This window comes from Octopus sinensis, linkage group LG4 (genome assembly GCF_006345805.1).
Source record: "Octopus sinensis linkage group LG4, ASM634580v1, whole genome shotgun sequence".
NCBI lineage: Eukaryota > Metazoa > Mollusca > Cephalopoda > Octopoda > Octopodidae > Octopus > Octopus sinensis.
Genome location: NC_043000.1, coordinates 23,891,484 through 23,915,194, shown reverse-complemented (window position 1 = coordinate 23,915,194; position 23,711 = coordinate 23,891,484). Strand labels below are relative to the sequence as shown.

The 23,711-nt window shown below is 36.1% G+C and overlaps 1 protein-coding gene across 2 annotated transcripts in view; it reads right to left on the bottom strand.

The window, feature by feature from the left end:
• The window catches only part of LOC115210654 (histone deacetylase 11), a 41,362-nt gene that overhangs the window by 16,662 nt on the left and 989 nt on the right, over positions 1-23,711 (bottom strand). Inside the window, exons 2-4 of one of the 2 annotated variants that reach the window (XM_029779307.2) lie at positions 19,633-19,784; positions 17,303-17,403; positions 15,670-15,699 (exon numbers count right to left, since the gene is read on the bottom strand). In XM_029779307.2, coding sequence (XP_029635167.1) covers positions 15,670-15,699; positions 17,303-17,403; positions 19,633-19,784 — 283 coding nt within the window. The remainder of the gene's footprint in view (positions 1-15,669; positions 15,700-17,302; positions 17,404-19,632; positions 19,785-23,711) is intronic. The other variant, XM_029779308.2, reaches the window with a different exon arrangement.

Here is a 23,711-nt window from a genome sequence, read left to right as displayed (position 1 = left end):
TGCCTGACTGGCTCCCTGTGCCAGTGACAAGTAAAAAGCACCATCCAAATGTGGTCGATGCCAGCCTCACCCACCCCAATTGGCTCCTGTGCTGGTAGCATGTAAAAAGCACCATCTGAATGTGGCCAATGCCAGTGCCGCCTGACTGGCTCCTGGGCCAGTGGAATGTAAAAATCACCCACTACACTCTCAGAGTGGTTGATGTTAGGAAGGGCATCCAGCTGTAGAAACATTACCAGATCAGATTGGAGCCTAGTGCAGCCTTCTGGCTTGCTAGTCTCCAGCCAAACCATCCAACTCATGCTAACATGGAAAACGGACATTAAACGATGATGATATAAAACAAGGTATACTAAACAAACTCTAAATTTCAACTACAGTTTTCAAAGTGAAACAAAATAGTGGAAACTGCTCAGTATTCACCAAGCATTTGACCAGAAGTTCAATGGACATACAGCTCAATGGTGGTTCCAACAATTTTGTAATAGAGATGAGAGCCTTAAAGACAAGGGGAGTCACAAGATGACTTTATGTGATTGACAATAACCAAATGGGGGTCATTACTGAAGTGGACTCATGCTAAACAATTCAAGAAGTTGCAGAAGAATTATAGGTTGACCACATTGGGAAGTTAAAAAAGTTCAACAAATGGGTAGTTCAAGAGCTGAACAAAAATAGGGTAAAATAAAATCTATGGACTTCTTTTGTGTAACAAAAACAACCCATTTTTTAACTGCATTGTGACATATGATGAAAATATATATTCTATATGACAACATACAGCATGTAATGGGTAGACCAAAATGGAGAACCAAAACACTTTCCCAAACAAAAGCTGCATCAAAAGAATGTTCAGTTTGATGGTTGACATCCTGTTCTACTTCCTTGAATCTTGGCAAATATTCAGAAATATTGCCAGGGAATTGACAAAATGCACCAAGAACTATAACATCTATGCCAAGCGTTAGACAATCAGAAAGGATCAATCCTTCACAACGCATGACCATATGTTTTGCATATGCCTGTGGAAACTGAAAATAGACTACAAGAGCAGCTGACCTTACTTCCCAGACCGATCTCTAAGGAGCTCAGTAACTTCCTTCAACAGAAGCTCTTTTAACAACCAAGCAGTAGTTCAAATCACCTTTGAAGAATTCATCTGTTCTATGCTACTGGAATAGTAGCATAGAATTCTGAAATTTTAACCAATGCTCAAATGGCTATAGCAAAAGAGAGTGGGGGAGGGAAGGAGAAAAGAAGTAAGAGATATATAGATACAAATTGGTAGAGAGAAATATGATTCACAACGACATTCAAAGAGAGAGAGGTAGAATTAGACAGATAGAAAGACAAAAGACAGATATTCTTGGGGGTAAAATATGTATAGATTCTAATGAATATTAATTTGATTAATAAAATATATTCTCATGAGATATGTTATTTTACAGTCGATGATTAAATATTGCCAATATTTTAGCACCAACCTATTATTTTAACTTCAAAATGTCAAGGGGAAACTGAAATGTGAGTGCAGGAGGACACGGACTGATTGATATCATGACTTTCCTATTGGGAAATGTCATGGTGTCCTTTAGGATTCAGTAAAAAGTTAATAGCTAATTCCTGTCCAAAAAATTTATTTCACAACCAGTTTGTGAAAACTGTGCGAAGGTCACTAGTGTGTGCGTGTGTCCCTGTTTATGCCTCATAACTTAGCAGTACAACAAACAGAGATAACCAAAGAACTGAAATAAATACTGGGGTTGAAGACACCCACCCCAGTATAGCTGAAATCAGTTAAATACCAAATCACATTTCTTTCACATGGTATGTGTTACCTCTGATTTTCAATTGACAACTGACCACCCCCCACCACCCCCATCTAACATTCGTCTTCCATACTGGCGTGAACTGGATGGTCCAACAGGATCCAATGATCCAAGGCTTGCCTCAAGACCCAGTGCCATGGTTACTATTGTTAGATGCCTTCCTGGAACAGGCACTAGTGAGGTTACCGAGTAATTAGCAAGACAAGATCCCTCAAACGAGTGAGGAGCGGTATTAAGGGGGTGGTGGTGGCTTTGGAGCCAAGTGTTAAGAGTGTAAAGTCTGGGAGAGAGACTGGAACATGTGTCTATCAATAAAGAGAGATGATTTATGGATATTTATATTTCTTTCACAGTCTCTGTACATTTAGTTTTCAAATGTGTCATGGCTCGTAGATACCTTAGCAACATTCAAGGCAACAATAAAGAGAAAAATATTAAAACTGTCTATCTGTGTGTGTATGTGTGTGTATATATATATAGAGGGAGAGGGAGAGAGAGATCATTAATATGTCAATATGGGAAAGTCTTTTTTTTTTTATCTTTTACTTGTTTCAGTCATTGGACTGCAGCCATGCTGGGAGACTGCCTTGAAAGGTTTGGTCAAGCAAATTGACTCCAGTGCATAGTTTTCAAGTCTGGGACTTATTCTATAGATTTCTTTTACTGAACTACTAATTTACCAAGGATGTAAACTAACCGACACCAGTTGTCAAGCAGTGTGAAGGTAGGGACAAACACAAACACATACATGCTCACACACACATATGCATATATACAATGAACTTCCAGACAATCTTTAGATATTAAATTCACTCTTAAGGATTTGGTTGGCCTGGGGCTATAGTAGAAGACACTTGCTCAGTGGGATTGAACCCATAACCACACAGTTGCTAAGCAAGCTTCTTAACCACACAGCCATTCTAGGAACAATATTTTGGAAAAATCTATATTTTTTATTTTCTACTTCTGACTTGTTATGGGATTCATCGTCTGTTCAAACTAGAATTAAATAAGCTGGGTGTAAAACACAAATTTGTTTTCTCTCCTTGTTTGTAGCAATAGTTAATAAAACCTGATCAATAACAGCAGTTAGATCAGATAAATTGATTTCAAAAGAGATGTTAGATCAATATTTAAACCAGCATGTTATGTACTAGAAACAGAATATTTATTTAAAAGAACAGAAACTAAGTGGGTGTAGCTATACTGAACACAAGAGTTAACATATTTACATTCATTTTCTTCACAAGTGTATGGTAATTGGGTAAAATGATAGTCTGAAAACAAAACACTGTGAATCTTCACAACAAACATGTATTAATTATTGAATTTAATAAATCAATAGAAATATAATGTATATTGATCAAGACAATATACAAATGAAATGAATTCTAACAGCAACAAGAATAATATTTTTTTAAACTTGTACCATAGCTGGTTTGTAAGAGAAGCAAGTATAGTCAATTATATCAATAATTCAAGCTACTAACTAAATCAATAGATTCAGTGAAGATCATTACGACTAAAAGAAAAAAACTTATAAAAGCTACTCTTGGAGTCTCTATATAGAACTAGCTTTTATCTCTTACCTTTTGTTTCAACCATTGGACTGTGGCCATGCTGGGGTACAACCATGAAGGGTTTTAGTCAAATAAACTGGCTCCAGTATTTACTGTTTAAGTCTGGTACTTGTTCTATTGGTCCCTTTTGCCCCCAACAGCTAAGTTACAGCATGTAAACAAACAATGGTTGTCAAATGGTGGGGTGGTGGTGACAAACTTAGACACAAAGAAACACATACACAATGGGCTTCCACACAGTTTCTATCTACCAAATTCACTCACAAGGCTTTTGTTGGCCTACAGCTATAGCAGAAGACACTTACCCAAGGTGCCATGCAATGGGACTGAACTCAAAGCCACATGGTTGCAAAGCAAGTTTCTCAATCATGTAGCAATGTAAGTCTATTATATTTAAAACAAATTTTTGTTACAAAAACCCATCAGAATATTGATTCAATGTGAAATAAAAAATATGCCAATTTATTAAATAAGTGTTAGAATGATTCTTATCAATAAGAGACTAATGTAAAATCAACTATACAAAACAGAGGAGACATATTTAAATTACATAAAAGCACCAGCCACCTTTCTAGATCTCTGGTCTATTTCTATCACAATATGCCTTTACATTGAGGTCATATGGCATCAAACTTCTAACATAGCCTTTCTTTGTATGCAGCGATACATCACATTTTGTCACAAAAAACCTCTCAGTAATTCCCATGAACTCTCAGTCTCTTTATTTGTAGACTAGGTGCTACTATTAGCACTAATTATGTTCTTTTAGTGGACATTCAATCTGTCGACTGTATTCTGTTCATGATTGCTTATACGGTTAGCTTAACTTCACTAGTTAATCTGCCACAGATCTCCTGGCTCTTTCTATTTGTATTTATAGTTTCCAGTCAATAGACTGTCTATTTCCTATCCAATGTTCTTTACAAGCTAAGCAAGACTATTACTTCTTTGATGCTATTGTAGTTTGCTCTTTTTCTACCTTTGTTACTAACTAATGCTCTTGTCTCACAAACGTTTATCTTTTTGAGATAAGCTATACATGTAAAAAGCACCTGGGTTAGTACCGTGTACAGAACAACCATGCCAACGCTATGTACAACAGGGTATCCATGCTGGCACCGCATCAAGAGCACCCGTGCCAGTACCACCACAAGAGTACCCGCACTGGCACCACGTCAAGACCACCCGCACTGGCACCACGTCAAGAGCACTTGCACTGGTACCACGTTAAGAGCACTCGCACTGGTACCACGTCAAGAGCACCCGCACTGGCACCATGTCAAGAGCACCCGCACTGGCACCACGTCAAGAGCACCCGTGCCAGTGCCACGTCAAGAGCACCTGCACTGGCACCACGTCAAGAGCACCTGTGCTGGTGCCATGTCAAGAGCCCCTGTGCCAGCATCACATCAAGAGCACCCATGCTGGTGCCATGTCAAGAGCACCCATGCCAGTGCCATGTCAAAGGCACACCTGTGCCAGTTTCACATCAAAGGCACTTATGCCAGTGCCATGTATGAAGCAATCATGCTGGTTCTACATAAAAAGGCACCCAGTACATGCTGTAAAATGGTTGGCATTAAGAAGAGCATCCAACTGTAGAAACCATGCCAAAGCATACAATTGGAACTTGGGCAGCTCTCTGGCTTGTCAACTCCTGTCAAACCATCCAACTTAGGCCAGCATGAAAAAATGAATGTTAAATGATGATACACACACTTGTATATATAAGCACAGACATGGCTGTCTGGTTAGGCTTGCTTCCTAACTGTGTGGTCTTGGGCAAAAGTCTTCTACTATAGCCCTGGGCTGACCAAAGCTCTGAGTGGATCTGGGAGATAGAAACTGAATGAATGCATCGTGTGTGTATCCCTTTGTCTTGACATCATGTGATGGTTGTAAGTGAGCATCACAAGTGAGGCTGTCTATTTCTAGTTTTGCATGCAAAATATGTCTAGCTATGAAGAAACATTACATTGCAAGGAAACACAAGGGTTAGCAACAGGAAAGGCATCCAGCAATAGAAAATCTGCCTCAGCAAATTCTATCTGACCTGTATAGGCATGGAGAAATGGATTTTAAATGATTAGCTTTAGACTTTCTTCTATAGATTCTTCAATGTGAACTTAGTTATTAGCACACAATGTTCCCATGAATGTCTAATCTTGAATTCTTGTGCAACTGCTAAGAAGAATAGTAAATTTTAAGGTGGCAAACTGGCAGAATTGTTAGCATGCTGGGCGAAATGCTTAGCAGTATTTCGTCTGCCGCTACGTTCTAAGTTCAAATTCTGCCGAGGTCGACTGTGCCTTTCATCCTTTCAGGGTCAATTAAATAAGTACCAGTTACGCACTGGGGTCAATGTAATTGACTTAATCCGTTTGTCTGTCCTTGTTTGTCCCCTCTATGTTTAGCCACTTGTGGGTAGTAAAGAAATAAGAATAGTAAATTCCACACATAATTTACTGTTTACTGCCAATTCTGACTTGAGTTTAACACTTCAGTGGCCGAAACAATTTTCATTATTTTGTTGTATCTCAGGAGGGTCAATATGTCAATAATGAATACAAACTGGTTCTACTTCATTTCTTTTGTTACTATCATTCAATTTGTTAACATTCAATCACCAGATTGATTAATTAATTGTTTGATTAATCATTCAGTCAAGCACTCAATCAGGTGGGTTTGTCAGAGTCCTTTCATCACAATTCCTGACCTCATCTCAGAATAGACAAGCAAACCTGGAATAGTAGGGGCATGTCATTGATGAGGCTGAGATTGGTAACAAAAAGACTAACAAACCTAGCTAACTGATTGGTTGGCTGAATAATTAAACAACTGATTAATCAAACAATCAATTAGTTAATAGGTTAAATGGTTAATTAGTTGAATAATAATAATAATAAAAGAAGTGAAACAGAACCAGTGCATGTGTTTATTATTGACATTATGACCCTCCTCAGAAGGAACAGATTCTATTTCTGCAGAAGAGTTCACATCAAGAATCTTGCAAACCAAATACAAAAATAAAAAATTTTAATGAACCATTCCTTTGAATTTCATTTGCTCATTACTGATTGAACTACTGAGTAAGTGATAAGAATAAACACAAATCCAAATACCATTAACAGAAATTCAAAACTAATAACTTACATAAAACTTCTAATGTTAGAAATTTGGTTAGTTTTTCCTTTTAATCATAACTTTATCTGCATGCGCTTAAAAATTTCATTTGATTCAAATACACAACATATTGGTATATTTCTTGCTTAAATAACTGCGAGAGTATATGCATCAGTTTAGAAGTAGGTCAAAATAAAAATAATACAATGCTATGCATCTTCAGGGTGCAAATCTGGGTTGCTTGTTACAGAGGTGGTGGTAAACACTTCTGGAATTTATGCCCCTTCCTTTCTATCTCCTGCCATGTTCCCTCTTCCCAAAAGAGTCTATTCTATTGCTTGCTCCACTACCATTCTCTTACAACTACAAATATGCTCCTCTTCTCTTACTTTACTCTCCACCATCACACAGCCTCCTGCTAATCTCTTTCAATTATAGGGGCCATTTTAGGCACTAAGTCTTGTAGATTGTAAGGTGACCTCACTGGGGCTGGTGTCATGAAAAAAAAAAAAAAGCAATCAGTATGCCCTGTAAAGTGGTGTTAAGAATAGCATCCAGCTGTAGAAACTAAATCAAAGTAAACTGGAGCACAATGCAATTCTCCAATTCATCAGGTCCTACCGGATTGTTCAACCCATGCCAGCAAGGACATTAAATGATGATGGTATTCATGATAATCTATTGACTCTAGGGAGATATTAGAGCTTTGTTTATTTCTTAATCATTTGATTACAGTGAGCTTTCAAAATGCACTCCATGCAAACACAGCTCAGACACCTCATACCAAACATACAACTTGAAAACATCTTACAATAGGAGCACAACAGCTTAAGACACTTTCAACAGCACAAAACAGTCACTACACATATAAAGGGGACCTACCTGCAGCATTACACTATCCATACAAATAAATAATATACTGCTTTAGACAGTACTGCCTAATTGGCACCCCTACCGGTGGCACATAAAAAACACCATTCAAGCATGGCCAATGCCAGTACCACCTGACTGGCCCTAGTGCTGGTGGCACTTTAAAAGCACCCACTATACTCTCAGAGTGGTTGGTGTTAGGAAGAGCATCCAGCTGTAGAAACACTGCCAGATTGGATTGGAACCTAGTACAGCCTTCTGGCTTGCCAGCCCTCAGTCAAACCATCCAACTCATGCCAGTATGGAAAGCGGATATTAAACGACGATGATGACGATGATGATGACAGCTGAAACTTTCAAGGTTGTTACACCAATGAACTTTCCATGGCAATCCAAAATAGGCTCTTTGGAACCAGAAAGTATTATAGGTGCAGGTGTGGCTGTATGGTAAGAAGTTTGCTTCCCAACCATATGGCTTTGGGTTCATTAGGTAAGTGTCTTTGACTATATCTTCAGCCGTTCAAGAATTTGGACCTGGAGATTTCCATTTCCAGCAACTTCGAGGGCCACCTCCCAGTAGTGTCAGGCGTCAACAAAGAGCCCTCGATTACAACAAGACAACCAAAGTTTTTTTTTTCCAAGGTCTGGGGTCTCCCACCCCTAAGCCCTAGACCATCACCTAATAACCCTTACCCGTTTTGTTTCTCAACAACAACTATATCCTCAGGCAGCCAAAGCCTTGTGAGTGGATTTGGCAGACAGGAACTGAAAGAAGCCCACTGTGTGTGTGTGTGTGTGTCCCACTACCACTTGGTAACTGGAGTTGGTGTGTTTACATTCCCGTAACTCAGTGGTTCAGCAGAAGAGACTGATAGAATAAGTACCAGGCTTTAAAAAAGTACTGAAGTCGATTCATTTGAGTAAACTACTTAAAGTTGGTGCCCCAGCATGGCTACAGTCCAATGACTGAAACAAGTAAAAAATAAAAGATAGCTTAGAACAGCTATGGAACCTCTATGTGTACAAGTTGCGACTCACATTGGAATACTTCTTCCAGGAATTTAACCTTTGGAATTCTTTTCTTGCTCATATATTCTCTACAAAGTTCAAGATGAATATCAGTTGATTTGACATCATCAGTCTGGAATGGTCTGGAAAAACTGAGTGTGGCCCCTCCTATCAAAGCTGAATAATAGTTTCTGCTTTAGGCACGAAACCAGTAATTTTGAGGGGCCAGGAGTTAGAGGATGCCATCAAACCTAGTGCTTGATTGGTATTTTATTTTATCAATCCTGGACAAATGTAAAGTAAAGTTGACTTAAGTGAAATTTGATCTTAGAATGTTAATAGCCTGAATGACTGCTACAAAGCATTTTTCTGATACTCTAACAATTATGCCAGCTCAAGATCTAACCAATCACCATTTTGAGTGACTGGCAAAAACAATATTTTAAATGTCCACAAAATTGTAATTCATATTTTTAATTTACCGATTCCATTGAAACATACATAGACATATTAAAACAACAATAATCTATAAAGCAACAAAATATTTAACATCAGAAACAATGCATTCCTAAAAGAAATAGTCATAACAATCATTGAATAGATACGAAATGTTTTAAGTTGATGCAGCTACCTGCTTAATATTAATTTGCTGTGATGTGGAACAACCTTACTATGAAGTTTTGTCATGCATGCTATAAAGTGAGTGGAAGACAGAAAATATTGGGGGTAACAAGACATCTATTTACAGTTATATTGAGTTGCAATTCTCCCTAAAATAACAATAAAAGCTGAAACAAAACAAATCATGCGGTCAATGAAATTTTATCAGATATTAATTAGATTTTACAATTATTTTTCATTATATTTCATTCCAAGGAGGGGCAGCAAAGATGCAGAAATAGCGGGCCAAACTATAAGCATTAACAATATTTATCTCTCTATGACATGATTTCAGATCCCACCAAAATCAACTTTTTTTTTTCATCCTTTCAAGTCAATAAAATAAGAAACAGTAATATGTTTGTTTTACATCCAGTTTTCTATGCTGGCACAGGTTATATGAGTACTTATTTCAGGTCGTATTTTACAACCAAATTCTCTTCCTGTCATTAACTCTTACCTGTTTTATAAGTAAGGAATTTTATTCTACTACTATGAGACTAAGACCACAGAGTTACAGGATGAAATGTTCACTAAGAATGTAAACACAAGTTGTTTAGTTTGGCTCAGATGATCTTCTGTGAAGGGGTGTAAATGACAACTTTAAGCACATGCACAAGAAAAAAACTCCAGTGCACTGTGTAATGTGGTTGGTGATAGAAAGGACAACCAGCCATAGAAACCAAACAAAACATGAAATGCAAGCAAGATGAGATTCTCCAACCTATCTAGGGTTGGCATGCACAGTACCCTTGAATACCAGTCCAACTGTGGTGACCCATGCAATCCATACCAGAATAGAAAGTAGATGTGAAATTATGATGTCTATATCATCATCTCTTTCTCTCTCTTTCTCACACTCATATACACACTTTCATGCATTTTCCATCTTGCATGGAGATGAAGGATAAAACAGTTCTATATTTAAGAGATGAGGAATTATGTACATTATTTACATTTGACGAATAGTTGTCCTAATCTTGTTTCAGGTGTCTTGGGGAAATTTCGAACCTGGGTTCTCATTTCTAAGGTATTTTTTGATGTTGTTATTATTATTATTATTCAGGTCACTGCCTGGAATAGGACTTGGAATTAGTAACCCGAGCTCTTAACCACTACGCCATATTCCAACAGACAAAAGGCTACTAACCCAAAAATTCGAGTTTGATTCCTGGCAGTGACCTGAATAATAACAATAATAATAATATCAAAAAATTACCTTAGGAATGAGAACCCAGGTTCGAAATATCCCCCAAAACACCTGATGAAGGCTGGAGAGTATATCAGCCAAAACATTGTGTTAACAACAAACAAGATGAGGACAAATATCCGTCAAATGTAAATAATGAAAGATTAAAGTTGAGCCTAAATGAGGGATGAAACTAAATACCATGAGGCACAGGGTCTGTTTCTCCACTATTTTTGTTTTTCACACTATTATCTTCTTTAATAATGGTAATAAGCTTTTTTAAAAATACATTGGGTTGAAACAAAAGTTCATACCATTTTTCAGTTGGTGGCATTTAAAACATGTTTCTTACATGACAGAAGAATACAATATATTTTCTGAAAGGTGACATTTCAATACATTTTCCTACATAATTATTGTGTTTAGGTTATTTCTATTGTTTTTACTCTAAAAGTGAAAATGGAGGTAAATGAGATGCATTTTCATCATTTGATGTTCTTTTATTTCCAGAAAGGAGAGAAGTGCTGCACAACAGCAAAAAAGGCCTGTGCAGTTTATGGAGATGGTGCCATGCTTGAAAGGATGGTTCATAAGTGGTTCACTTAGTTTAGAAGTGGAAATTTAGATATGGAAAGCTGTGAAATGTTCTGGCAGCCCTAGAGTTGTTGAGGATGGCCAAATCAAATGTTAATCATAACTAATCCAGGTCACATGGAACAAGACGTTGCAGAGATTCTCTACATATCTCATATGAACATTATAAAGCATTTAAAGACACTTGGATACATGAACTGCATTTCCATCTGTGATTCTCTGTTCAAATGTAATAAAAATGAATCATTTTTGAAAAGAACGATCATAAGTGATGGAAAATGAATTTTTACAACAATGCGGAAAGGAAAAGGTCCTGGAGAAAATGAAATAAACCACCTTTCATCAGTCCAAAAGCTAGTCAATCTCCAAAGAAAGTGATGCTCTCTAACTGGTGGAATTGTAAGGGCATTGTGTATCATGAGCTCCTTCCACAAAATCAGATGAATTCAGACAATTATTGTTCCCAGTCAGACTGATTAAAGGAGACAAAAGTCTAGAACTGGCCAACTGGAAGGGTGTTATCTCCATTTAGAACAATGCTAGACTTCATGCTACATAGCAAGCTTAGCAGAAATTGGTACATCTTAGCCAGGATGTCCTACCACACCCAACAAACTCATCTGACCTTGCACCTTTGAATTACCATATATTTCAATCTCTACAAAATTCTCTTAAATGGGAAGAACTTCAATTCTTTGAAATACTGTAAAAACAACTTGAACCAGTTCATGACCTAAAAAGGTGCCAAGTTCTGGGAAGATGGGATCATGAAGTTGCCTCAAAGTTGGTAAAAGGTAACAGAACTGAACGGGACAGATGTATTTGAATAAAAGTATGTACAAATACCTAAATACTGTTATTGAAATTTACTTTGAAAATGGTTTGCATTTGTTCCAACCTAATATATTAAAGGTGCACATTTTACGAACTTAGAGGGACTGAAAATAAATTTTCCCAGACAGGATTTGAACACAGAATGTAGAGTTGTAACTAAGTACTGCTGTGTATTTACTTAGATGTGCTACTTGACTGCTGTAGTAGTAGTAATAATAATAATAATCCGTTCTACTATAGACACAAGGTCTGAAATTTTGGAAGAGGGGGCTAATGAAGTGTATCAACCCCAGTACTGAACTGGTACTTAATTTATCAACCCCGAAAGGATGAAAGACAAAATTTGGATGTAAAGGGCTGGAAGAAATGCTGCTTAGCATTTTTTCCGATTCACTAATGATTCTGCCAGATAATAATAACTAATGAGGATGACCATAATGATATTTATTTAAATTAATGATAATAGCAAAAAATAATTATAAGACAACATCTAAATGCTTAAAAATTCTGTCACACCATCTTTCACCAGTTTATTAACCAAAATTGATTTGAGGTTTCACAGATCAATTAAAATGCAAAAATTGATTTTTGATAGACTAATAACTAATTAAATTTCTTAATTCAAATATATTTTTTGTTGACTGTTTAATGCCAATAAACTTTAAATCACTCTTTGTTCTACAATACAAATTTCTGGTTTTAAAGTGTTCTAAATTATAAACCTTCCATTAAAATTTAATGTTAATTTATGTATCAAACACCATATTAATACTGACAAAGTTATTTTACTAAATTCTTCATTTTCAAAATTAACCAAAACAAGGCTAGAGAATTTCAGAGATAAGGTAACAAAAGGGTTCAATAAATCCCTATATTCATCCAAAAACAAGTGTTTGTATCTACACTAAACAGATATTCAACAATGCTTTCTCTAAAATTAAAATAATTTTTGTTCTCTCAACATTAGAAACCAATATTGTGGTTGTTATTTAGTTCCAGATAATGTGTATCTATTATTTAATGTGTCAGTATGACATGATGGAGATTGGATGTTATTGCAAGAAGCTGCAGTGACTGTATAAAGTTTTTTTTTTGCTGGGTGTTAATATGGTTTTTTAAACACATAAAAAACATTCGAGCGAGGATCTTGCCAGTGCCACTGGACTGGCTCCTGTGCAGGAAGCACATAAAAAGCACTATTTGAGCATGGCCATTGCCAGTACCGCCTGACTGGCCCTCGTGCCGGTGGCACGTAAAAGCACCCACTACACTCTCGGAGTGGTTGGCGTTAGGAAGGGCATCCAGCTGTAGAAACTCTGCCATATCAGATTGGAATCTGGTGCAGCCATCAGGTCCACCAGACCTCAGTCAAATTGTCCAACCCATGCTAGCATGGAAAGCGGACGTTAAATGATGACGACATAAAACCATTGATATATGACTTATAAAACACTTCAATACTTTTATAATTGCTGTTTAATAGATTTTTTATTACAAACATTTAAAATTCCTTTTTTCTTTTTTGACATCAAATATTTCATATAAGAAATATTTGTTATAATAACTGCTTGGTTTCTTTGTAGGATTTTTTGTTTTTGTCTTTTGTTTTACATTTAGAATATGCCATCCTCCTTTCTTTTTTGTGTGTAAATGAGTATGTGTCTGTGTGTTTGTAGGCAGAAATAAACAAATTGAGGCATGGAGAGTGTTTTGTTCTGGGTCTCCTATCTTTGAGACATATCTGCTGCACACAACAGATTGTCTTGAGTATCAACATTAGGGAAGACAATGCAATGTTAGAAAATTACAGAATAGAGAAACTCGTGTGACTTGTTTGTGAGATCAAAGCCTATATTGTTACAGTACATCTATTACCATAGTTACACATGCAAAGAGCAGTAGGCCTACAGATATTCCATATCATAATGTAAAAAAATTAAACAAAAAAAAAAATGCACTAATAGACAATGGTTTGCAAGCAGGGGGTAACTCAACCAGCCATAAACAATAGTTTGCAAGCAGGAGCTAAGTCAACTAGCCATAATACACACTCATAAATCTCTATATTTAGACAAGGAGCGCTTTAGATTAGTATAACTGTGAAGGTATTTCAATTGTGTGTTGTAGCTAGTTCGTTTCATTTATGCAGTTTATATCTTTGGGAAAGGTATGGGTGTGAGTAGGGTTGATTGCTTATCTATATTTATCTCATAATTACTTCTATTTACAGCACTTTTATTATTGTTTTACAGTCCTTTTAGCATAAGAGCATTCAATGTTTACATATATTAATATTATTGCGGGTATTTGTCAGAGAGGATAGTTTTACAGTTGCATATCCAACAGAGTTCTAACTACTTGATAATAAAGTAGGAAGAATACTTGTCAACAGTTAGACAAACTTGAATCAGAACAAAATGTAATGCTTTTTATCTTGGAGTAGTATACATTGGCTGTGTGTAGGGTTTCAACTCATGACTGTATCATAGCCATAGCACTGAAGCACACAAACACTCACTAATGGAACGGCAGGAGAATACAGTAACAGTTAACTGGCACTCTATTGGTTACAACAATAAGGATTCCAGTTGATCCAATCAACAAAACAGCCTGCTTGTCAAACAATCAAGTGGCTGAGCACTCCACAGACACGCGTACTCTTAACGTAGTTCTCAGGGAGTTTCAGCATGACAAGGAATGTGGCATGGCTGGCCCATTGAACTACAGATACTACTCGTTTTTGCCAGCAACAATACTCTTTTACTCTCTTTACTCTTTTACTTGTTCCAGTCATTTTGACTGCGGCCATGCTGGAACACCACCTTAGTCAAGCAAATTGACCCCAGGACTTATTCTTTGGAAGACTAATACTTATTCTATCGGTCTCTTTTGCCAAACTGCTAAGTTACGGGGACTTAAACACACCAGCATCGGTTGTCAAGCGATGTTCGGGGAACAAACACAGACACACACTTTCAGTTTCTGTCTACCAAATCCACTCACAAAGATTTGGTCAGCCCAAAGCTATAGTAGAAGACACTTGCCCAAGGTGCCACACAGTGGGACTGAACCCGGAACCATGTGGTTGGTAAGCAAGCTACTTACCACACAGCCACACCTGTGCCTAATACTGCAGGAATTAAATAAGAATAGTAGATAGTACTGTCTAAACAGTATTATTTCTTTCTTCAGTGATCCACTCCCTAAATTTGAATATTTCTGAGAGATACCGTATGAACACAAGGAGGATATACCATAGCCCCTCATCATCATCTTACCACTTCCTCAAACAAATTGTTACTGTACTACATGCTTAGATCTCGTGTGTCAAGGCCTAATCCCTTACTAACATGATCAAGCCAGGAGGAAATGTTTATAGCTAGAAACGAAACTAATTCAGGTTAATTCAAAATTAACTGATCCACAGTGGACCATGTAGCTAATTAAATGCCTTGTTTCTTTTTAAGATAAAAACCATATCTGAGGACAATTGTCTTAGTTATCAATTCAGGATAAATTAAATAACTGTAACCTAAACAGTCAACTACTTAGTTCCTATCAAAAAGGTTTAGGGTACAAATAATTTGCTACTTCTTAAACAACAATATCTAAATTTCAATTATTAATCATAAATGAATCAATGGCTGGTAATAACGAGTAAACTGAAACTTAAACCATAAGTTTAATGCTTGAGAATTACAAATTTAGTTTTCTTACATTGAGAAAATGCAAAAGATTTTTAAAAATTAGTTGCATTTTTATTATAATAGAATCAAATCATTTATGTGGAGGAATAATTCTGTTTGTATACAACTGATATAGATATCAGTGGAATCGAAAAATGAATTTGCATAAAAAAAATTACCAAAATGAATATAATTTTGAATACTTATTTTAAAGTACTCGACTATAGCTTAAATTGTTGAATTCTAATGACAAAAATGGTGTGACAGAACAGCTACAAAACAAAAGGTTGTCCCACCTCAATAAGTCCTTCCAAAATGGTGTGAAGCTGTGGGGAAGATGCAGGGAAGAAATGTTATTAGGATGGTGGTTTTAAAGAACCTACTAAAAAGCAGAGTTGGTTAAAATTCAATGCCAATAATTTATACTGGTAACTGATTAGAGCTAATATTGAAAAAATATCAAATAGTACAAAAAAATTTTTTTAATTAAATAATAAAATGTAAAGTTGTTAAAGTATGCAATATGAACAAGGAAACAAATACACTAAAACATTGGGTAATGAATTAAATATGCAAAGTAAAAACCCAGTGTTTTATTTTAATTTATAGTATAGACATGAAAATATCAGTTTCAAATTTTGGCACAAGGCCAGCAATTTTGAGGGAGGGGCTAAGTCGATTACATCGACCCCAGTGCACAACTGGTACTTATTTTATCGACCCCAAAAGGATGAAAGGCAAAGTTGACCTTGGTGTTTTTGAACCCAGAACATAAAGACGGATGAAATGCCGCTAAGCATTTTGCCCAGCACAATAACGATTCTGCCAGTTCGCCACATTAAACAGACATGAAAATATTAAAATATATTTCAATTCAAGTGTTAAACTAACATTTAAAAACAAACAGTTAAAATGGATTATATAAGCTTCTGAATAAATCAAGGAAATTTAAAATTAAATTGAGTAAACTTAAATTTACAAAAAACCCTATATAAATATCGGACTGCCAATTGCAAAAATAGGATTTTCAATATAAGTATTATTTGTTTTTCTGCCGAGTTGTTTTCATCATAAATGAAAACAGTAGGAAGCAAAAAAGAATTTAATAAAATATTTTTCAAAAATTTTAAATTATAATCAATAAAACATTCTAGCCTTTTATCAAACTTTGATTGATGTTTTTTTCCATTTTAATTTCCTCCTAACTGACAACATATTACTTTATGAAAATCAGTCGACTGATTTTATCAATTAAAAATTTCAAAACAGTGAAAAACAAAATTGCAACAACCTTGAATTTAAATTCCAATTTATAGTCAACTATTTTTTTTTTTTTTTAGATCAGTGTTTTTACCTTAATATATCTATTATATTGGTCAAATTCCCCAATCTACTTTATTTTAGCATTTGACCATTTTAGATCATAATTCTTAGAAGTAAATGGAAAGTAAAATTAGAAACTAGTGATCAGAAGATAAACTAGAAACTATATGAACTTTAGATATTAATATTTATACATAAGTCAAATTCGCTGAATGGTGAAAGTATTATTGGCACTGAATATTAGCACATTATACAGCAATCTAGTAAGTACTGTAGTAACTAAAGTACATATTTAATAAGCTAGGTACAACTTACATGCATATTTCAACATTGGCAATACACATGCAGGTTTTTAAATTAAAGTACAGTCTAGTTAGTCTAAGGTCAAAGTGTGGATTAAGTACAAGGGTTTTAGTTCAAATAATTTACAAAAAAACAAAGTATTAAGTTATTGCTATGTGCATGTGTTTATTAAAATAAACACACACACACACACATACATTTCATTTCAACAAAAAAAGATTAAATTAAAATTAAAATAAATTTAGAATCAAACAAAACTCAAGGTGAACGAGAACATAATCTAAATCTCATAACTTGAAATACCTTTAAAGACTTGAGATATTTCTGTGGGTGGATTACCAATAAGTCATCTTCTGAAGCTTCTATTGGTTCCACAGTGGTGTCATCTTGAAGGAACTTTTCATCTAAAAAAATAACATTAATTCATTTTGATTGAATAATAAGTAAAACAACTGACAAATTGTATAAAAGCATTAATTGGACATTTTCTTCATGTTGGGATAAATCCGATAGTAATCTTTGTAAATAGAAAACCTCCATTGTCATAAACAAAAATAAATGTCTAGATTTTCAGTTCAGACTCTCATACAGCTGAATTGATTTAACTAGAACAAACAGAAGTACCTATTTGCTACTTGGCTGTGAACTCCTCCATAACAGCTCTAATGACTGATGTGAAGAGAAGTGGGCTGAAAAATAAGGTCTCAGTTACTCTGACAGGTTCATGGTTGTGCTTGTTGGAATTGAGACCTCCAGTGTTCTTGGTCCCCAGACCATATCCCTGCTCACTGCTATCAGGATACAAATTGCTGTCTGCAAATGCAAGCCACGCAAGTCAGAGTGGCTGTTCCAGTGCATCTCCCTTGCCATCCTTCAAGGCAATGTCTTTTCCATTTTGTCTGCTGGTACCATGAGAAAATTCCTTATTCCTGTAGTTAAAATTCTCTCTCCCTAATTATTCCAAGATATTTTGCTGTCTTCACTGTTTTCCATTAGATGTCCAGTCACCATCTCACACCACACAAAAGATAACTATTTCAACATTCTCTAAAGTTATTGTTATGGTTCTCACATTCCTTCCATAATTCCATGGTAACTCAGCTGGTAAAGAAGCTGAGTAGCTTCTACCAGCTAATCTCCACTCCACATCCACTCACACCTCAAATTCTACTAGCTAATCTTTACTTCCAGCTCTTTCTGTTGCCCTCTTCACCCCACCCCCTTGCTTTCTCTTTCTCTTTGATTTTACAAATTAAGAAGCAGGAAACTTAGAAAACAAAAACCCACTCTATGACAGAGAGAGATCTCTGAGTAAAGAATAGCTTCTATCATTTTGAAAACATACAGTCCAATCCATTACAGTACTTGATAAAAAAAAAACAAACAAATAATCTTATGATTTAATACAATAAAAAAAATTTTGAATTAATTGAAGTTTCTACAATAAATGGTAATTAGAGAAATACAAACTATTTCTATTGAATTAGTAGAGCTTACATTAATTAGGTTTTCAAATGTTGGCACAAGACCAGCAGTTTTTTTAGGGGAAGTCAATTACATCAACCCCTGTGCTCAACTGGTACTTACTTTACTGACCCCAAAAAGATGAAAAGCAAAGCTGACTTTGGCAGAGTCTGAACACATCAGCATCATTATTTAACATCTGTTGTCCATGCTGGCATGAGTTGGACTCCACTCTGATTTGGCATGGTTTTCTATGGCTGGATACCCTTTCTAACGCCAACCACCCCGGGAGTGTAATGAGTGCTTTTATGTGCTAACAATTCTGCCAGATTGCCACCTTAATGAAGCATTAAATATTAACTGATATTTCGTGTGTAAAAAGGGATTTTATGAGACTTGAACTACTGAATTAATTATTTGGAAACTTTTGTACTAAATCTAAGAATTCTATTGTGAAGGCATACAGCTTAATGGTTAGGGTGTTGCACTCATAACCATAAGATCATGGTTTCAATTCTGACACTAAGCAGTGCACTGTGTTCTTGAGCAAAACCCTTCATTTCACATTGTTCCAGTCCATTCAGCTGTAAACAAGTTCCAACAATAGCTAGGAAGTTAACTCTGTGATGGAGTGGCATTCGATCCAGGGGGTGGGGATGGTCATTGAATATGAAACTGACCTGGCCTTTTGAGTTCTAGGGTTCATGAGAGACCTAAAAATAGAATCCTAAAATTATAGATTTTAATGAAAGGAAATTAACATCAAACATTTTTTATTTGTTATACTTGGGGATGGTAGTTTGTCTCCTCTTCTCTCTTATCTTACACAAAGAACAGATTGAAAAGGTCACAGAATGTGTAATGAAAGGACTCTAATACATAAACAAAAAATAATAATAAAGCTGAAGTGAAGATCAAATAAATAGTGCATGTGTTTGTTGAAAAAATGAGCATCCACAAATAAAACTATACCTATTTTAACATGATTTCACATCAAGAACCTTCCAAAACAAATACATAAGCCTAGTTATTTTGTTTATTTTACTTTGACTGGAATACATTTTTTTTAAAAACTTGCTTAGAAAAAAATTTAGAATAAAAAATGATTTCAGATATGATTTAAGAAATAAAAATATAACATTTGCTGAGTTTTAATTTTACAATCTTACCTTTAAGAAATTTGTGTATTTTACCCCATTTTCCAGCATCGAAAGGGTGTAATTTTTCAAAGTACATAAAGCTGATGTTGTAATGAGATGAGTATATGATAGGCCATTTGTAATCAGGAATCTCAATAAATAATTTGGAATTATTGATTCGACTTGAAGAAGAAAAGAAAATAGAAAAAGAGAATAACAATTTTAACATTACATATATATTTATGTAATTTTAACATTATATACACATTAACATTATATCTTTTACTACCTTCAAGAATTTTTAGGCAAAAGAATCGACCCCTGTAATTTTTTTTTAAAAGCCTGGTACTTATTCTAACAATCCCTTTTGCTGAGCTGCTAAGTTATGGGGACAAACACACCAACACCAATTCTTAAGTGGTGGTGGGGAACAAACACAGACACAAAGACTCATGCATAGATATATATATACACAACAGGTTTAATTCAATTTCCATCAACCACATCTACTCACAAGGCTTTGGTCGGCCCGAGGCTATATTAGAAGCCACTTGCCCAAGCTGCCATGGAGTGGGACTGAACCCAGAACGGGAAGCAAGCTTCTTACCACACAGCCACACCTGTGCCATGTAAAAAAGCACTCAGTCCACTCTGTGGGGTAGTTGGTGTTAGGAAGGGCATCCAGCTGTAAAAACCATGCCAAAACAGACACAGAAGTCTGGTGCAGTCTTTTGCCTGGCCAGCTCCTGTCAAAGCGTCCGACCCATGCCAGCATGGAAGGTGGACGTTAAACAATGATGATGATATATATAATTTTAACATTACATAAGGGCCAGCAACTTTGGCGGAGGGGGTAAGTCAATTAGATCGATCCCAATGCTCAAGTAGTACTTATTTTACCAACCCTGAAAGGATGAAAAACAAAGTTGACCATAACAGAATTTGAACTCTGAATGTAAAGATATGAAACGCTGCTAAGCATTTCGACCAGCATGCTAATGGTTCAGTAATTAATCATATCAGTAATATTATACATCCAAGTAAAAATCAAATGTTTATATTTATCTTATACTAGCTTAAAAGTTGCATTCCATGCAAACTTTTACACTGGCTTCTGTAGAGGGCTAATTGGGCCTGTGACCCAAAAGTAAAGAGAGCTAAGTACTCTATAATAAGTCTATAATGACAATATGCCCCAGTGGTATTTGAGCAGAGGTTAAGGATGGATGAGAATAATTTCTGTAATGTGATCATTCTATTGTTCCAGTCCCAATTTGAATTCCAGCTGTTGGTCAATTTGCACCAAAGTTCTTATCTCGATATAAAATTAACAAAGTGAATGTTGTTTATTTCCTCCTTAATCTCTGATGTCATCTGACAAACACCAACCAAAATGGCATGAATCAGCCAAGCTTTACCTGCTAGAAATAGCCAGCAAAATGCTTTTAAATCAGATCCCAATGCTGGTTGTTTAAGAATCAAATGAAGGGCAGATTTTCAATCCCAGGATCATCTTGATTCCAAAAAGGTGTAATATATCTACGTAGAGCAAATGTAGACTGAGATAGAAGGGGTCCCAGACAGACAGACTTTTGCTTTTATTATTATAGAAGACTGTAGCATATTAAATTATAAATATTCTGTCAGCATGGTCATCATCATCATCATTTAACATCCGTTGTCCATGCTAACATGGGTTGGACAGTTTGACCAGAGCTGGCAAGCAAGAGGGCTGCACCAGGTTCCAGTCTAATTTGGCATAGTTTCTACAACTGGATGCCCTTCCTAATGCCAACCACTTTACAGAGTGTGCTTTTACATGGTACCATACAAGCACTTTCACATGGCACTGCCACAAGTGCTTTTCACCACCAGAGGGACCAGTCTTAACACTTCTGCTGCAGAGAAAGGGTCTTCTTGAGTACAGCAAGGCACCATGCATTTTGGTCCTTTGTCATCTCACCTGAAAGGTTCAGCATCCTGAGGTCATTCTTAAATACTTCATCCCATGTCCTACTGGGTCTCCCACTTCCATGTGCTCTATCTCCTTTGAGAGATCAGCACTTCTTTATGGAGCTGTCAGCATCCATTCGCATCACATCATCAACTAGCATATGTTGATCTCACATAACTATGTAAGTCAGAGTGCAAAGAGAAATACATTCAGCCATCAATGGAACCAACTAGCTGTGTTAGCTTATACTTGGATCTTTAGCAAGCTAGATGTTAACATTGGTTTCTGACAAATCCCCGAGGTCAAAGAATAAACTAAACTGACGCTATTCAAGATAGTTTGACTTTAAAAAGTTTACCATTTGGAATTGCATTAGAGCTCAAGTAATTCCAAAATTGAATGGTCACACAAGTCACAGTTTTTAAAAGAGGCCACTTACCATAATCTTTTATTCTTTTACTTGTTTCAGTCATTTGACTGCGGCTATGCTGGAGCACTGCCTTAAAGGGTTCTAGTTAAAGAAATCGACCCTAGGACATATTCTTTGTAAGACTAGCATTTATTTTATTGGTCTCTTTTGCTGAACTACTAAGTTACTGGGGAAATAAACACACCAGCATTGGTAGTCAAGCAGTGGCAGGAGGGAGGAACAAACACAGACACACACATATATGACGAGCTTCTTTCAGTTTCCATCTAACAAATCCACTCACAAGGCTTTGGTTGGACCAAGGTTATAGTAGAAGGCACTTGCCCTAGGTACCATGCAGTGGGACTGAACCTTGAACCATGTGGTTAGGAAGCTGTACCAATACATGAGAATAGACAAAGTATGACCTCAATACAATGTTTGTAAAGGAGCATTAAAACTATAATGAGCATGCTTTCCTAACAATACATGACAAGTTTTTCTTAAAGAACATGAAGCTGGCTGATCCCTCAGCCTTAAGGAATGATGTCTTCAAATTTCCTGAAGGTTACTGGAGAGTATGAGGAAGAATGTGTAGTGGCTAGGCCTGAAGCAACAGCTAAACAAGCTGGTGCTAAATTGTAGACCTTTTATAAAAGAATGTACAAGCCATGGGAGCTGCTCACCAAGACAGATCTTGGCAGAAATTGGGATACAAGGTGTTATATGAGGCCAAAACAAACTTTTAGAATGAGATCTGACAGGCAACTAAATACACTAGACCAAGGGTTCCAACCTGGGGTAACTGCTCTTCCAGCGTGTGCAAGATGACATTTCAGAGAGGGAAGGTATATACTTTGTTAAAATCATGGAATAAAATTAACTCTTAAAAATAGAATATCTTGAAAATGCCTTATATTGGTCAATTCGAGAGATGAAATTTGTTAGTGACCACACTGTTTCTAAGAAAACACTTATGGTTAAGTCCTCCTTTTCGATGCCTTACATGGGCCAGGCTGAATTCGACGAGGCGTTAATTTAAAAACCTAAAGTAAACAAAGAAATAACGCCATATTCGTCTTAAAAGAGAAGATATGATGTAATGTTTATTTGCGTGCTTGTAAATATGTACAGATCTATATCATCTAGTACACTGTGTAAAGTGGTTGGCGTTAGGAAGGGCATCCAGCAGTGGAAACCATGTCAAAGCAGACGTTGGAACACGACGCAGACTTCATTCATTGGATCCTATCGAACCACTCCAGCCATGCCAGCAAGAAAGACAGAGTTAAATGATAATGATGACGACGACAACTGTGATAACGATGATGATGAAGGAGCATTATGGGATGGAAGCCATCTTGAGCACTGGTTTGCTCAATGATGGAATGGATAAAAGATTCAAAAGAAATGACACGGAGAAGTTATTACCCACGTGTTTAGATTAGATACGCAAAAACACAACAACCACCACCTCCAGCATCAGCAGTGTTGCAATAAATAGCTGCTGCCACTCGATAATAACCGTTTTTGGGGTGTCAGTAAAAGCAATCAGTGATGAAATGACAGGTTAGGCAGGGACAAAATTAGAGATGAATTGTGAGGGAAGAAATACCAGATGTGTCTTATAAAGTAAAATAAAAATATTCGATACGGTTTTTAAATAACAAACTGAATGGCAGTAACATTCGGAATATATAATTTATATTATCATTAACCTAGTTTAGGACAAATGGTGGAGCTATT